The 13,425-nt window shown below is 33.1% G+C and overlaps 1 protein-coding gene across 1 annotated transcript; it reads left to right on the forward strand.

The window, feature by feature from the left end:
• The first annotated feature begins 8,827 nt into the window (after nucleotides 1–8,827).
• LOC115879007 (hornerin-like) lies at nucleotides 8,828–12,101 on the forward strand. Its single transcript, XM_030895633.1, has 2 exons — nucleotides 8,828–9,079; nucleotides 10,055–12,101. The coding sequence occupies exons 1-2, from the start codon at nucleotides 9,071–9,073 to the stop codon at nucleotides 11,945–11,947; spliced, it is 1,902 nt and encodes a 633-aa protein (XP_030751493.1). The 5' UTR covers nucleotides 8,828–9,070; the 3' UTR covers nucleotides 11,948–12,101.
• Nucleotides 12,102–13,425: the final 1,324 nt, after the last annotated feature.

Below are 13,425 nucleotides of genomic sequence, written 5' to 3' on the forward strand. Positions count from 1 at the left end.
TATTGGCCACATCCCTAACGCGAACTAGATTCTATTCACGAAAAACAAATATGACAGGCCTACATTACGAGGATTATGTTACCGATGGAAGATGAGAATAGAAGTCTCATACGAAATTGCGATATTTTAACCTTAGTTAAATTGCAAGATTATTTTTTTGTACGTTACTACACACAAAAGATGAAATCTTTAGATATGCGCCTACTTAAAAGAAAAGTTTATTTTGATATTTCATTATAATTGGACGAAAAAAAAATATTTACACGTTTTAAATAGTTTTTATTTGGTTTCTTGAAAATAATTATAGAGTATTACTAGTAATTACTTGTAATAGTATAAGCAAATTAAATTTCAAGTTTCTTTTCACGAAAAGCAAGTATTAATGGCTTGTTTTTTTACTACTAAGATTAGGAAAAAATTTTATTACTGATTTAGGAAAGTCATTGCTTGAGGACGAAAAATAATATACATGTTCTGATTTCTTTCGAAAATCGACATCTATGAAACTATGAACTCTTCCCGAACACAAACGGTACATTGTGAGACAGGAAATTGTAGAGAGAAACAAGCCCTATAACATAGGATACAACATTTTAATGAACAGTGCTTTCCATAAAATCAATAAAATGAAGAATATACGAAATAATGTATCTACATGTTCTGATTTCTTTCGAAAATCGACATCTATGAAACTATGAACCTTTCCTGGTCACAAACGGTACATTGAGAGACAGGAAATTGTAGAGAGAAACAAGCCCTATAACATAGGATACAACATTTTAATGAACAGTGCTTTCCATAAAATCAATAAAATGAAGAATATACGAAATAATGTACATGTTCTGATTTCTTTCGAAAATGGACATCTATGAAACTATGAACCCTTCCTGGTCACAACCGGTACATTGTGAAACAGGAAATTGTAGAGAGAAACAAGCCCTATAATATAGGATACAACATTTTAATGAACAGTGCTTTCCATAAAATCAATAAAATGAACAACGTAGTTACAATGTTGGGCAATAAAGAGTTTTCCGAAATCACTTTCAGGACCTATTCCAACGTTATGCAAACGTTGTCTGTTTTACTAATTCCAACGTTGTTTAGATGTTTAGATTTCCTTATTCTTACGTTGGTAGGACGTCGAGCCACTATCTTTTTGCAACTGTATTGAACCATAACCTTAAATCTTAACTTTTCACTTCATTGTTCTGTTCAGTCAGACAGTCCAGTGCTGTTTTTGTTTTTATAAAAAAACTTAATTAAAATGGGACATAAGAAAGGTACATATAAAACTAAATTTAAATATACATCGACATATTACCGATACTTTATCCACTCCCTCGTTTATTTAGAATATAGAGGGCGGCACAAGCTAGACTCTAGGATTACTAAATTAGGCAATCTTGCGACTAGTATACTACCTGTTAAGGCTGAACTGCGACTTTATTAGTCCAGTATGCGACTACTCAAACTACTCCATCTTAATCTCCAAAACAACAAAGTGAAAGCCGCCATGTTGTTGAATAAGAAAATGTTTCGTTACTAAAATAGCAATTTCTGCTTTTTGAATACATTAACTTGAAATATTTGACCCTAAACAACACGCGGAAACAATTTTTTCGACTGCGAATAAATTATTCTCATTTTACTAAAAAAAAATTCAAGAAATTTTTTAAAATTTCTTTAATTTTAAGGCTCATTAGTATTTTTCAAAGTAGAAACAATACATGTATCAATAAAGTTGTTTGCGTTTAACTTTTTTGCCTTGGGTAACGAGTTACAGAGTCGGCTAAAGTGTTTCAATAATTATGATCTTCAAACATCCTCCACACTTAAATACTTTTGTTTTGTTTTCCTTTACTGCCATATGTCTCTAACTAAATCATAAAAAAATATTTTTACTATAATTATCCCAATTTAGGATAAAACGCGACTTAGATGCCATATTATTATAGTTTTGTATTTCTGTGAATTAGGATTTTAAACAACGTTGCAACTTTGTACTAAATTAGGCTGCTAGCCAACATCAGTATCCAACGTCGTTTCGACCCAAAAATTATTCTCCAAACTAGTGCAGACTAGGGTTGGCACGAGGTTGTGCCGACGTCGTGCCCCGACGTTTGGTCGCGTGACACAACGTTGTCCCGACGTTCAAATGCTGCTTGGGTGTTCTTTATCTCGTCCACTATTGTATGTTTAACTTCCATAACCTCTCTTATGCGTTCATTAGCTATTCGTTCGAGTCTTGATTTGCCTGCTGATTTTCTCCAAAAATCCATCTATGTAGCTTCCAGCATTCGTTTTTTTGATTTCTTAATTGGCCACACTTCACAGCTGTACGGGGTTATACTCTTGATGATGGTATTATATATTAGTGTTTTGTTCTTGTTGTTTATGCTTCTGTCCCACAGTATCCCATTTATTACCGTGATAACATTCCTTCCAAGTTGTGATCTGTTCCATCATTTGTGATTTGCATACCCAAATATTTGTATTTTGTGCAGCACTTAACTGTCTTCCCATTTTAAAGTATTAGCTCTTGTTGTTCTCCTCCGATACACATATATTCTGTTTTGTTAGTATCAATCTCGAGTCCCCATTTCTGATAATATCTTCTCTAAGCTTACGTGTCATATAATTTATGTCATCGTAATCTTGTGCTCTGAGCACCTGATGTTATCCCCTATGGGTACTCTCATATTTCTACATTTTTGCTTCCAACCTTTGAGGACTTGTTCGAGATAGATCTTGAACAGTGTTGGTGAAATACAGCACCCTTGTTTCAGACCTTTGGTTACATTAAATCCTGCTGCAAACATTTTGCTGACTTTTATTCTATTTTTTGTTTGTTTATATAATGATTTTACTGCTTTTATTAGCTCCACATTTATATTGTTTTTTCCATAACTTCCCAAAAAAGTCTGACAAGGGGAACGCTGTCGTATGTCTTCTGCAGGTCCACAAACACAAGATGTAGCTCTTGATTTAGATTGCTCTTTTTACTTATTACTTGAGTGACTGTAAATAAGTGGTCCACCGTCGACGGGATTTAACTTTGAAAACTCTTCCTGAAAACTCCATTTCCTGATTTGTTTTTGATTTATGGCCAGTTCTAAGATCGAAGTACTCCACTATCCCTCATCAGAAAACAATATATCATAGTGAAAAAATAACTATGGGATAATATTCTAAATTTAAGTACAAATACAATCGACAATGATTTATGTTTATTAACAGGATGTTTGTATTGAATAGTAAATACCAACTAATATTAAAAGCATAAAATTAATATGACAGCATACATCAAATTGCCATTTCAGTTTTATAAAAATCAAAAAAACAATAAAAAAGGAATAAAATCAATCATATTCTTGAGCGGTTGTAAAACACTGATTTGAATCATATTTTAATTTACTTTCAATATCGTTAACTGCTTCGCGGCAGACGCCATGTCTAAATAAAGAAAATATACCGGAAGATCGAAAAAACGGCGTCAAACTGACTAGGAAACGACTAGCGGTGATCATATTCGTAAATGACGTACGAAATCCTTTTATTTTTATTTTTAAACCTCATCAACGAATATAGGTGCTTCAAAAATACCACAATATGATTATTATATGTATATTCAATAAATAAACGTATAATACAAATAAGAACATAATAACTTAACCTCTCTCTGTATAGAAGACATCCTTGAAGAACCTAAATTACTTATACAAATACACTTCTTAGCGAAGTCTATAAACATTTATTTAAAACAACAATCGAAAGTGTTCCTATCGTGTAAATTATTTTCTTAACTGGCCATAATATAATATAATTAAAACCATATTGTTTTTGTTATCTTCTTTCGACATAGTATACTCTCTAAAAACTTGCAAACACTCATACATATATCTTTCACTATTTATGCTTTCGATATATTTATTTAGATAAATGATTAGGATACATATATATTCTCAGTTCCCTATTTTATGTAAGTAAGGCAACCTTGTAATCTTGCGAAATGATTTTTTCTTAAAGTTATACTACACTGAAATATAGTAGATGCACTTATATGCTAAACAATATAGCATAATATAAATTAAAAGAATAAATAATGAGAGAGTTTCAAAATATTCCAAAGTATATATAAAACACGATTGCCTAGGAACAGTTATCAACTTTTATATTTATTTCAGAAAAAAATTCAGTCCCTTGTTCCTTTCACAGTTACCTTTTGATTTCTGATAAAAGTTGATTGGTCCACGAAACTAAAGCTTTTACTTATAGATCTGTTGTGTCCCCCTTTCTTGGTTTTTTAATTTAATGGTTTAAGTATATATTTTTTTTAAATTGATAATTTAAGAGTTATCAATAGAAAAATTGATTTCTTATTTGCGACACCGTGTATATTTTTAATTTAATTAAAATAACTTAAAATAATCTTTCCGAAAATATAACACACTTGATATCTTGTTATAGTCCCCTTCGAAATAGATAATTTTTATAAGTTTGCCACTTTTAAACTAGTAGGCTTTGGACCCCTTATTGATGATCTGCCCCTAGTGGAACTCGAAAACATATTTTTCCGGCAAGACGAGGCACCGCCCCAGAACGCTGAAGTTATCAGCAAATTTTTGCAGCGAATTTCGAGAATAATTGAATAGCTAACCAAGGTCCCAGCTGTTGGCCGTCGAGGCCGCCGGACTTAGTGCCTGTTATCCTTAGTGGATTTTTATCTTTACGGAAGAATAAAGGTTCTAGACAAGAATTAGAAGTACTTAGCCATTATGCGAGGGTATCTTTCATCCCCACTGAGTTAATGAATTCCGCGAGAAATGTTCAAAAACGGTCTTCTGTCCATAACAGAAGACGGTTGATATGTCGAACACTTGTAGGAAAATCTCATGTTTTGGTTTGCTATTAATTTTTATTGTTATTAGATATATTTTAAATGTGTTGATGTTAAATATAGTTTAAAAATATATAGGGTGTCCCATATAAAAAATCAAATTTTCTGTTGATAATTCTTAAATTATTAATTTAAAAAAAATATATATTTAAACCATTAAATTCTACGTAAAAAGGTGCTTTGGAAATGTTTTGACAAAAATACAAAATTTTACATAGCAAAAAAGTTACAGCGATTTTTAAAAAAATAAACATTTTGGAAAAACACCCCGTAACTCCGGAACGGTAACAGATACTGATGTGCGGTTTTCACCATTATGATTTTGATAAAAATTGAGCTCCATACACCAATATTTCGTCGAATTTGACCCATCCTCTACACAGTAACACAATTTGAAACTCCAAACTTAATCTCGCATACATATTTGGATAATACTACTATTAAATTTTTCTCACCTTGTATTATAAATATTTTGACCTTAGGACACACTCTAATATTCACTAAATCTTAAATTAATATTTTTTTATATAACCCATCAAGGAAGAGCTTACCAATACGACTAATAAACATACGTGATGTTTGAATGAACGTAAAATACCGAAGTTCTTGAATTTTAAGTTTATTGCTAGGTAAATAGACAAATTGACTGTTTTGTATGCGAATCTGTAAGATTTTTTGTGGCTGTTTGTAAGAAATCAATTAGAAAAAATTCGGTTACTGGGAATCATTATTATTTTTCATTCATACACGTATGTAAGTGCGTATTAATAGGTACTATTCTGTCTCGTACTACCGGCGATAATTTATTTTAAAATTCTATAAAGATGTTCCGGCGGTTGAGAACAAACATTTTGATTTAATTCTTTGTTGATTTTGCAGAGGTGTACTTAGTTTTTTGATAGTTATGATATACAGGGTTTCAAAAAAATAGTGTATCTTATTTTGGTGGGTGATTCTATAGATAAAAATAAAACAAAAAGGTCCCTTGAACATATGCCCTAAAATGCTCTACGAAGAAGTAACAACCCTCGAAAGACTAAATAAAAATAATATACAGGGTGTCATTGAAATGGTGTAAAAATCGGGGGGTGATAGTACTCCTAAAAATAGTAAAAAAAGTTCCTATAAGTATCGGGCGGACAATGCATATTAAGGGAGTTAGGGGCACTGAAAGGGTGAATTTAAAAAACGGTTGTTTTGAAATTGTAGACTTAAAAAACGAGATAAAATTTCGAAAAAAAATGCTCTGCCATAAATTTTGACCCTAAATCAAATTGTGATACTGAAAAAATATTTGGAAAAGCGGAAAGGGCAGTTTTTGCAAGGGTAGAGGGTTGTTTTGTGAATATCTTTTTTGAGGTTATTTTTTTTGCACCGTGGGTTCATTTTTTGAAAACTACATACCCTTTCCTACAAAAAAAGAACTCTTGTTTTTTTTACACCCTTTCAATGACACCCTGTATACCTTTTTTTCTGAAAGCGAAAATAAAGTCAACAAGTATGTATACGAAACTACCGGGTTTTTACAAACAAATAGAACAAATTATTTGGAAAATTTATGAATGAATTATTATTTCACCAGAATGATTTGGTTTAGACGACCTTTTTTCGAGTTTACTGATAGAATTAGGATATCTTTCTTCAGAAAAAAAACACTGATTCGTTTATTGCTGCTTAAACAATAAATGAATACATTAATAGTTTATTAGGTTCTTTATGTAATGCGTTTCGTTAGTATCCAAATATTAGTAACTTTTGTTTATTTATAAATATGTACTCGTCTTCTTTTAATTCTTACCTGAAATATAGATATTATTAATATACTATAATATTCAAATGATAGATATATGATATAATCTATACTAATATAGGTATGTATAAAATCTTTAAGTGACTGACTCACTGATTAATCACGATCCTGCTCAAACCACTCAAACGTAAGAAGCTCAATTTTGGCATACAGGTTGATTCTAGGGTGTAGAGGTTCGATAAGAAGGGATTATTCGAAATTCCAGTTCCAAGGGGGTGAAACCACCCCTCAAATATTACAATATTTTTTATTTAAAAAAACGGTCAAGTTTCCGAAAAAACGCTTAAACACGAATATTTTATTTTGTATATTTTTTTTGTAATAATATGTTATTTTAAGATTTTTTAAAAATGTAGACAGGGTGTTTCGAAAAATCTGGTCATTGATTAATCACGATCCTACTTAAAGCGCTTGACGTAAAAAGCTGATTTTTGGAAAACGGATTGACTTTAGGGTGTAGAGGTTCGATAAGAAGGGATTCTTCGAAAGTCGAATTCTAAGGGGGTGAAACCACCCCTCAAATGTTAGAATATTTTTTATTTAAAAACCGGTGAGCTTTTCGGAAAAACTCTTAAACACGGATATTTTATTTTGTTGTTTTACATATTTCAAGATTTCTAAAAAAATTTATACAGGGTGTTTCATAAAATATGACCATTGAGTAATCACGATTCTGCTTAAACTGCTTAATGTTGTGGGGTGTAGAGGTTCGATAAGGAGGGGTTTCTCGATTGTTTTTTCTCATGCTGACATAAATGTGAGAAAATTTTATCCAGTTTGTATGTTAATGGAAATTCTTGCTTTACTTTATCATCACCATTACAAATGATTAATTCGACGGGAAGTCGCGGGTACACGCTAGTCTATAATATAATAACCCTCGGAATAATCGTAAATATAAAGAATCTTTAAAGCCCTCTCTAACGAAAAAAAATGGAGTTGAGTAACCTTTGAAATGATAATCTATGATAATTTCTGTCGGGATGATCTCAATATATACAGGTAGGAACTTTGTTTGCTGCCAGGTTACTATTGTATTAAATGACCTGTTCATAAATTGACAGTTGATGTCTTTCGAGTTCAGTTTTTTATCAAAAAAAGGCCTTTCGCACAAATTCGGCACACGTTCGAGTGCGTTTCCATTAAAATGGAGGAAATATTAAAAAAAAGGCGACGAATATCAACAAGCGTTACTTCCATCTAAAAGTGAATCCATTTACCAAAAGGAATACAAAAATACCTTTTTCCATAGCAACTGTTAAAATTGCCTTATATCTATCAAAAATAGTACTTTAACCGCTAAGGCAGATTAAATGATACTTTAACAGCGTGGATAGGTTAAAAACTTTATTTCTTCTCGCACGTTTTTTAATTGCTTCCATTTTTGAAAATGTTTTGTATTCCTTTTAATAAGTTATTCGGGATTTAAATGGAAGTAGTTTGGATATGGCGTTTGTCGCCTCAGCCTGAATATCTGTTGGCAATTTACTTATTTCATTTTGAGCCATTTCTGGTTCCAATTTAATCAGCAATCGACACGAAAGAAAATTAAAAAATATTGACTCAAAACTGACAACTAAAGAGACAGCTTTATTTATTTGTCAAATTGCATAGAAACCAACGCCAACCCAGCACAATATTTTTTCTACTCGTAATAAATTCCTTGAAATAATATTTTCTGCATACGTCGTCTCCCGAAATTAATTCACTCGCCAATTTTATCGTCTTGTATAAAAAATAACTATCGGTGGTTGGGACAGAAAAATATTGTATTATATTTATGCGACATTAATGATGTAAATAAATTGTTAGAGTGGTTAAATGATTGCCAATTTTCATTTAGTCACAAGTTTAATGATTAAAAAAAATAAAACGTATAAATTAAACCATCTGGACAATAAATTATACATATTTGAATTACGATCCTGTCCTGACGCATCGTACGTCAAACAATCTTCAGTAAATTTTAAAAATGTCAGCATTGAGATCATCACACGCACATAAAAAATTGCATATAGCGCGGATATTCCTCGACAATAAAGGTTACAAACAATCACGATCCTTTCTATATCTTTTTTTTTAATAGATTCAATATCGGATATTTTTGTGTATGTGTGTGTTCTTGTACGGTGTGTGTATTTTTTTAAAAGCTCTAAAATAGTACTAATTAATGCTCAATAACTCATTAGTGGCAAAAGATGTGTCAGTTATAGTGGGAGATGGCCGATTTCTGCGCGTATAAAAATGTGACGCCCATTTTTGGAATTATCAGTTGAGTGGTTTCGTTCAAACCATCTCATTAATAAAATATTGTCCTTTTTTGGGACACTACAGCTACTTAAATAAGTGGCTTTCTCGAGATGAAGTCGGTAAGTATACAGAGTTTATTTATGTTAATTTGTAAAATATATCTTTTAACTATCGTTTGCATTCTTTACTTAGTGTCGTATACCTAATTTTATTATCTAATATGTCAATGTTATGAAATTGTAACACTTCACAACATCGTTTGATGTTTTAATAGTTTTTGCTAATAATTATTAAATTTTCTTCAATATATTTTTGGCGGAATTTTGAAAATTTTTCATATTTAAGAGTCCATTACTAGTCCGAAAAAGTAGCAAAATAACCGTTCGGCATTTAATGTTTTATGTAAAATTGGCTAGGTATTTTTACACAAATGAAAAAGGAAATTAAAGATAAAGAATTATACTACTATTACTATATTTTGAAGATTTTGACAGTCAAACATCAACAAAATATTCCTTATGTTTCGACTAAATTTTGTCGAAAATAAAGACATAATTTAAAGGTCCGTTACAATACGGAAATAGATTGAAGTTTTGTGATTACAGTGATATATAATTTATATGGTTTTGTAACAAATTGCTCGCTATTTTATGATAAATGCTGAAGCTCTGCAAACCTTAATCAAGCCTTAATAAAAGTTCAGGATCGGGCTAAGCCTTAGGCAAATTTCTGAAATATAATATATATTTTCTTCGGCCCCACACCCGCTTTACCCGACCCCAGAGAGCGACCCCAATAGTACAGCGTAATAGACTCTTAATCTAATTTTATTAAAAAGAATACCGTCATACAGGTTACCGTCATACATAGAAAGAATACCATCATACAGCAGGTTCACTCCGAGTTTTGACATTGATATTTCAACCCTTTGTTAAGTTATTAATTGACATGAGCTTGATATAAGTTACTAATAGTTTTCATTGTTACAGTCAAGAACTTTACTAAAAAAACATATATTTGACACTATTTTTTTAAGTATTATAGAATAGTACTAAAAATTATAGATTTTTTATACATTATTTCATTTTTTTTAGTTTGTTGTTGCCCTGGCCCTAATTGGCTTCACACAATGTGACAAATTGGACCATTTGGAATACCTACCTCCAAACAACAGACCAGTGAACACGAAATCCTTCGATGCAGGACTGGCAGCACCTAACTCAAACTCTGGATCTTCCGCTCCAGGTTTTGGAGGAAGTTCAAGCCCTGTTAGTTCCCAATATGGTGCTCCTTCATCTCCTAGTTCATCCAGTGCCCCTAGTAGCTATTCAAACGGAGGTAGCTTTGCACCAAGCAGTTCTGCCAGTCCTCAATATGGAGCTCCTTCGGCTTCTGCTTTCGGGCAAGCCAGTTCCTCTAATAATGCTCCTAATAGTTACTCTAACAGTGGTTCTTCTGGACCTGTTAGCTCTCAATATGGAGCTCCATCAACTTCATCCTTTGGAAATGCTCCTTCTAGTTACTCTAAATCTAGTAGCTTTGGACCAAGCACTTCATCTGGATCCCCTAGCTCCCAATATGGAGCCCCCACAGCTTCTGCCTTTGGACAGGCCAGTTCTTCAAATGCCCCTAATAGCTACTCTAACTCCGGAAACTTTGGATCAAGTTCTTCAAGCTCTCCTTCCTCTGGATCTCAGTACGGTGCCCCATCACCCTCAGCTTTTGGACAATCCGGTTCTTCCAATACACCTAACAGTTACTCCAGCTCCAACAGTTTCGGAAGTACGTCTTCTCCTTCTTCTAGTTCTCAGTACGGTGCTCCTAAAGCTTCAGCTTTTGGACAGTCTGGTACATCTTCAGGTCCTTCTTCTAGTTATGGAGCTCCATCATCTGGATCTTTCGGTTCTCAAGGATTTGGAAAATCATCTCCTTCATCCCAAAATTCGTTTGGCGCACCTAGTTCCCAAGGATCTTCGCCTTACGCTAAGAGTCAGTTTTCTGGCAGTTCCAACAAGTATTTGGCTCCAGTAAACAGCGCTTCTGGATCTGGTAGCTCTCAAAATACCTTTGGATACAACGCTGGGTCTTCTGCTCCTTCATCAGCTGCTCCTTCAGGTCAATCCAGCTATCCTGGAAGTTCATACCAGTCTTCCAACCAGCAACCAAGCAATAGTGGATACCAACAAAACAGTTTTGGAAACGGTGGTGCATCCAGCTTTGCCAGTTCATATTCTTCTAATCAGGGTTCGACCTCACAATCTGCCCAACCCACTCAGCCATCATTCGGTTCTCAACCAAGCTCTGGATCATCAGGTTTTGGCGCCAAATCTTCAGGACATGGTTCGTTCTCACCATCCTCATCAGGATACAACACCAATTCCTTCAGTGGCAAACCTCAGGGAGGATCAAATTATCAATACAATGCACCAAGTGCCCAAAATGATGACACCTACGAAGTAGAAGCACCTTCAGGAAGTTCTTCTGGACCAAGTCCCACACCAACCAACTTTGGATCGTCCCCTTCTGGATCTAGCAGTCCTAGCCCCTCATATGGTGCTCCTTCTGGACCAAGTCCTGCACCAACTAACTTTGGATCATTCTCTTCTGGATCTGCCAGACCTAGCACTTCATACGGTGCTCCTCAAGGTTCATCCAGCTTCGGTTCCTTCGGAGGTAACTCTGGATCTGGTTCTCAAACAGGAAGCTCGTCATCTGGCTGTGGATCAAACGGTTTCGGACAATCTTGCGGTTCATCGTCTTCAGGACCAGCTCAACCAAGCTCTTCTGGCTCAGGATATTCCGCACCTTACCAATACAACCCACCTGCCAAGCCTTTTAACGCGCAAGGTTCCCAAAACGGTGGATCTGCTCCTGGATTTGGATCTTTCGGATCTCAGAGTACTCCCAGTACTCCAGGAAGTTCTTCAGGATCTCAGAATCAGCCTGGACAACAGGCTGTTGACGAAAATGGTGGATATTTGTACTGAGAAGTGAAAATATTCGAAATTTTCTGTAAACTATTATTTTAATGCTAAATCAGCTTTATTTTGTATTATTTTTATTATGATTTTTGTATGAATTGTAATTATTAAGGTATTGCTCAATACAGTGTAATTAAAACTGCCAAAAATAAATATTTTTTTAAAGGATTTTTTTTGTTTAATTATGGTTTAATGACATTTTCAACCTTGAAGCTTCATTCAAATAGATTTAAAATTCTTTTATTAAAATTTTGAATATGTGTACTTGTCTTCTTCATTAACCTTCCACGAAGAATACTTTTGTTCAGATTTTTTTGTGTTACTCAAGCTTATGATTTAAAAATCAAATATTAAATGTAGTAAACCATGTTACATAACCTAAAACAATATTAATGGGAACTATAGTTAGTGTTATATGTATGGAGTTAACAATAAACAAGTAATTATAATAATTATTCAGTTTTCGTTTTGAACCTCATTAAAAATGATATAACAAATGATGCTAATCTTGATTCTTAATATGACAAATAAAAAATATTTTTTTTATTAATAGAAGTGGATGCGAATTGTGGCCATTAATACAATAATTTGCATACGTTTTGCTCATGTTATACAAGGGTTAAATTTTATACTGATTATTGATATTTTCCTTTCCAAAGAGAACGCATATATACGATCGAAAAAAAAACGGCGTCAAAGACGGCTGAGGAATGACGAACGATGATAATTTTGTCGAGGTCAAGCCTTAGGCGTCTTTTACTTAACTCGTACTTTTCTGGCTCGAGGTTCGTCAATGATAGAGTAAAGTCCATTATCTCATTTGTATCGAGGTTTACAAAAAAATATTAAATACAAAAGTTATAGAGATGGTTAAGATACACATTTTAAAATTATTATACAGTATACAGGGTGCTTCAAAAAAGTGTGGCGAATATAACATATGTTTTTTTAAATGCAACACCCTATTTTTTATTTTATTTTTAGATTTTGCGTGAAATTCCATAACTTTTTTATATATAATGTTATATACCTAAAATTAATAGTTTTTTGTAGTAGTTTAGGCTTTCGCGGCCATCGTTTGAAGAATTTTGGTTTTTCGGGTTATTAGGCCGTCGTCGGTTAGAATTGCTTCCTAACGTTTCGCTAGCACGAGTGGCTAGCATCTTCAGAGGTGTGTTTGCTCCGATTGCTCACACTAGACTGATGCCTCCGCGTCGGCGTAGCGCATATTTTAGTAGATGTTACAGGGTGTTCAAAATATATTTAGGAATTTATACTACTTAAAATTAAGGAATTTCAATTTTTTTAAATGGTACACCCTTTCTATTATCATCTTTTCTGATAGATTTTACCAAACTCTTCAACTTTTATTAAGAATGTCATATGACTATTTTTATTAGTTTGCGATTTATTCCATTTTTTTCTATTTTTACCCATATTTTTAATATAATTGCGCTATAACATCATAGTTGCCATGACAAAAA

The sequence above is a fragment of the Sitophilus oryzae genome, unplaced genomic scaffold (assembly GCF_002938485.1).
Source record: "Sitophilus oryzae breed Bouriz unplaced genomic scaffold, Soryzae_2.0 scaffold_154_pilon_pilon, whole genome shotgun sequence".
NCBI lineage: Eukaryota > Metazoa > Arthropoda > Insecta > Coleoptera > Curculionidae > Sitophilus > Sitophilus oryzae.